This window comes from Ursus maritimus, unplaced genomic scaffold (assembly GCF_017311325.1).
Source record: "Ursus maritimus isolate PB19 unplaced genomic scaffold, ASM1731132v1 scaffold_5, whole genome shotgun sequence".
Classification (NCBI taxonomy): domain Eukaryota; kingdom Metazoa; phylum Chordata; class Mammalia; order Carnivora; family Ursidae; genus Ursus; species Ursus maritimus.
The window spans coordinates 88,511,218-88,516,305 of NW_024426663.1; the positions used below are offsets into that span (position 1 = coordinate 88,511,218).

The following is a 5,088-nucleotide window of genomic DNA, read 5'->3' on the forward strand; positions in this document are numbered from 1 at the left end:
GGTGGGTATTAAGGAGAGCATGTATTGCATGGAGCACTGGGTGTTATACTCAAACAATGAGTCATGGAACACTACATCAAAAACTAATGATGTACTGTATGGTGACTAACATAACATACTAAAAAAAATTATTAAAAAAATTTAAAAAACAGTGTGATGCAGAACAGTAAACCAATTCTTCCTAAGGAGGAAATGCATGTCCTATAGGAGTTGGACACTGGGCACACTATCCCGGCATGACTGTGGGAATACTGCTTGGATCTCTCTCTCTCTCTATCCATATCTATCTTATCAATATAACTATATCAAAATAACTATATCTACAGAATTTGTAGTAGAAATGATGGTGAGATTGTATTTATAAGACTTTATACAACATAGAATTAACGAATAATTGGGTAAAGTAAAAATGATGGTGCATTTATTTTGATTACAGAATAAATAACATTGATGCTGTGAGGTCTATTTTTTCAGATACACGCAATGTGTTTCTACTTTGCCACTATGATGATCACACTTTCCATTTCTATTACTTTTAAAATATGCCAATTTTTACAAGTTGGCATTGGAGTCTCAGCCAACACCTTCCTTCTTCTCATCCGCATCCTCATGCTCCTTCTGGATCACAGACCTAAGCCCACCAACCTGACCATCTGTCACTTGGCCTTTGTCCACATCATGAAACTCTTCACTGTCCTGTTTTTGTTGTCTTCAGACCTGTATGAATCACCAAATGTTCGAAACGATTTCAAATGTAAGGCTTTATTCTACGTGGGCAGAGTGATGAGAAGGCTCTCCATCTGCACCACCTGCCTCCTGAGCGTGCTCCAGGCCATCACCATCAGTCCCAGCACCTCCTGGTTGGCCAAGTTCAAACACAAATGCACAAAGTACATCCTTCATTTCTACCTCATCGTCTGGCTTCTGAGTGTGTCTCTCAGCAGTAACCTCATCTCCTACACTGTGCCTTCTTCTAATGTGACTCAGACTAATCTACTGCATGTCAGTAAATACTGCTCACTTTCCCCCATGAACTTCCTCATCAGGAATCTGTTTTTCACTCTGACCATATCTAGGGATGTCTTCCTTGTAGGAGTCATGCTGTTCGTAAGTGCATACATGGTGATGCTCTTGTCCAGGCATCGGAAGCAGTGTCAGCACCTTCACAGCTCCAGCCTCTCCTCAAGAGTCTTCCCAGAGAGAAGGGCCACCCAGACCATCCTGCTGCAGCTGAGTTTCTTTGTGGTCATGTACTGGGTGGACATGATCATCTCCTCCTCCACAGTCCTGCTGTGGACACACAGCCCACTCATCCAGGATTTCCAGACGCTTGTGGTCAATATGTATGCCACTGTCAGTCCTTTGGTGCTAATCAGTTGTGATAAAAGGATAATAAATATGTTGCAAAAATGTGGCAAAATTACCATCAATTTTAACAATTTCTTCATGAAATAATTATCTGAAAAATTTACTATTTTACCATTATTCACATGTCACAAGATTTTATTTAACTTTTAAAAATGGCTGAAATTAATGAATCATTGAACACTACATCAAAAACTAATGATGCTGGCTAACTGAACATAGTAAAAAATCGGTAAAAATAAAAATAAACATGGATGAAATTAAACTTTATCTAAATACTACAGAAACCAGTGATGTCACAGACTGGTATTTTTAGTTCATTATCCGTGATAATATGATAGTCCTACGTTTACATTTTCCTTCATATTTTATTTCTTGGGGACCTTGGGTGGCTCAGTTAGTTAAGCGTCTGCATTCAGCTCAGGTCATGACCCCAGGGTCCTGGGATTGAGCCCCTGTGTCAGGCTTTCTGCCTGCTTCTCCCTCTCCCTCTGCCCCTCCACCCCTGCTTGTGCTCTCTTTCTAATGAATAAATAAAATCTTTTTTAAAAGAGTATTTTCTTCATATTCATGAGAAGAACACACTTAAGTAGCTCCTAATTGGTAACAATACCAATTTTTTTAAAGATTTTAAATATACGCTTACTACTTCAAAATATTTTAGCTGTGTGTCCTATTTTATTTTGAACAATAATTTTCCTCTTCACTCTTCTATTTATTTCTCTGTATTCTGGTTTTATTAAGGATTTGGAAATTCTGCTCTCATTTTCGTAGCTGCTCACTTTCTCTTGCTGCTTTTAATTTTTTCTCTTTTCTCACTATTTTTAACTTTTTTCCTTTTCTTCTCTATTACACAGTTTGAATCTGTTCTCTGGAAAGTATTTTTATTTACCTAATTTTGTTACAAAGAAGGTCTGAATTCTATCATTGTTGTCTCTTTGAAATTAGAAATGTATTGATCATTTTTATTTTTTATTTTATTTTTTATTTAAATTCAATTAATTAACATTAGTTTCAGAGATAGAGTTCAGTGATTCATCAGTTGTATATAACACCCAGTGCTCATTACATCACGTGCCCTCCTTAATGCCCATCACCTAGTTACCCCATCCCCCCACCCTACTGATAATCATTTTTTTAAAATTTTGCTTATTTTTTGTATACTTTAGTGAAACAACTAAATTACTTTTCTTTATCCTAATCTTCATATATCTATAACAATAACTGTATTTTCCGTACTGTGCCTCTCTTAAATGTATTTGGTTACAATAAATCTGCTCAATCTTTCATTCATTAATCTTCTCATCAACACAGAATAACTTAGTACTTGATCAAGATATTGTATAATAATTTTTATTGGTTTCTTTCTATTAGGACCTTTTCCAAATACTCTTGGCAAGTTGTATAGCTTCTTACTCTTTTCAAATTATAGTGATTTCCTGTGTTCCCCATTGTCTTTACTTAAACGTTTTAAACATTACTGACACCTGATTTATGTGACATGTAATTTCTTCTGATCCTTCACTTATTAGCTTGTTTCTTTGTGTGTTTCACTTTTTATAACTTGGTTCTCATATTTGAGAAATGTCCTATTTGGGGTATCTCCAGTTGCTTTACTTCTCTGTTTATCTAATCACTCTGGGGGCATGATGGACAATTCACACAGGCTTGAGCTTTTGGTTGTCAGCCAGTATCTGGATGGATAATTGGCTTCTTAATTGGGCTACTTCACTAGATATTAGTCTAAACTTATTTCAGGTCCTGGGAAGGTTTAAAATTTCCCTCTCAGCTTTGATGGATATCTTAAGGATTCTTATAACTTCTGAGTATTTTTAGTTTCTTCATTAAAGGTCTCTTTTGGAACTTCTGTAATATTTAATGAAAGCACAAAAATCCACATTGAAAACATGAACAGAATAGTTCATATAAATATTTTGGGGTGGACAAAAGAATCTTATCTGAAAAAAAATTTTTTTTGGACCATTCCCTCCAATCCCTAAGTTACAATATAACAATGTTATTTTATAGAATGTGATTATTTTCTTGGCACTTGTAAGTATTTTCATGTTTTGCACAAATATCCAGTGGGATAATCTTCCAATTCAATGGACAGTGTTTGTGCATGGTACTGGATTACTGTGTTTCTGTGACTAAGTCAGTACTGTAAGAAGTGGTTTTGTGAATTCAGGCTCTTATGCTCCACTTGCGGTGCTTCTTCCTAGTACATCCTTTACTCCATAGAAGTAATCTAAGTTTGTATTTTCTATCTAGTAGTTCTATAAAATATATTAAGTAATAAATACGTTTATTTGATGATTACACTATCTGACAATTTCTCTTGTCTATTACAGTGCTCAGAAAATATGACATGTAGGATTTATGCTTTCGTGAAGTTTATTATATTTCTAAAGATTAAAACCACACCATTTTATTTTTTATTTAAATTCAATTAGCCAACATATAGTACATCATTAGTTTCACATGTAGTGTTCAATAATTCATAAGTTGCATGTAATACCCAGTGCTCATCACATCACCCCATGCCATTTTATTTTATTATTTTTTTATTATGTTTAGTTAGCCAACATATGGTACATCATTAGTTTTTGATGTAGTGTTCAACAATTCATTAGTTGTGTATAATACCCAGTGCTCATCAGAACACGTGCCCTCCTTAATACCCATCACCCAGATACCACCCCCCTTCCTTCTGTAACCTTCAGTTTGTTTTCTGGAGTCCAGAGTCTCTCATGGTTTGTCTCCATCTCTGATTTCTTCCCACTCATTTTTCCCTCCCTTCCCCTGTGGTCTTCTGAGCTATTTCCTACCTTCCATATTGACTTGTTTCACTTAGCATAATCTCCTCCAGTACCATCCAGGTTGATGCAAATGTTGGGTATTCATCCTTTCTGATGGCTGAGTAATATTCCATTGTATATATGGACCAATTCTTCTTAATCCTTTTGTCTATTGAAGGGCATCTCAGCTCCTACAACAGTGTGGATATTTTGTGGACATTACTATTATGAACATTGGGGTCTGTGTGCCCCTTCTTTTCACTACGTCTGTATCTTTGGAGTAAATATGTAGTAGTGCAATTCCTGGCTCATACATAGGGTAGCTCTATTTTTAACTTTTTGAGGAACCTCCATACTGTTTTCCAGAGTGGCTGTACCAGCTTGCATTCCCACCAACAGTGTAAGAGGGTTCCCCTTTCTCCACATCCTCACCAATATTTGTTGTTCCCTCTCTTGTTAATTTTATTATATTTTCCCCCATTTTTTACTATGTTATGTTAGTCACCATACAGTACATCATTAATTTTAGCCATTCTAGCTGGTGTGAGGTGGTATCTCATTGTGGTTTTGATTTGAATTTCTCTGATGGCAAGTGATGTTGAACATTTCTTCATGTGTCTGTTAGCAATTTGTATGTCTTATTTGAAGAAGTGTCTGTTCATGTCTTCTGCCCATTTCTTCACTGGATTTTTGGTTTTTTGGGTGTTGAGTTTGAGAAGTTCTTTATAGATCTTAGATACCAGCCCTTTATCTGAAATGTCATTTGCAAATATCTTCTTCCATTTTGTGGGTTGCCTCTTTGTTGACTGTTCCCTTTGTTGTCTCTCTTTTTTTATTTTTATTTTTCATTTTCTCATCTCCTGATTTATTTAGTGTATATTTCTCTGGGGTCATTGTTGCCATTTTAAGAAACAAACTGGATGCT

The 5,088-nt window shown here is 35.7% G+C and overlaps 1 protein-coding gene across 1 annotated transcript; it reads left to right on the forward strand.

The window, feature by feature from the left end:
- Positions 1-483: 483 nt before the first annotated feature.
- Positions 484-1,431, forward strand: LOC103678861 (putative vomeronasal receptor-like protein 4; the record flags this gene model as incomplete). The annotated part of the gene is made up of 1 exon (XM_008708277.2): positions 484-1,431. A coding segment is annotated over exon 1 (948 nt), but the record flags the coding sequence as incomplete, so codon positions are not given.
- Between the last annotated feature and the right edge of the window lie 3,657 nt (positions 1,432-5,088).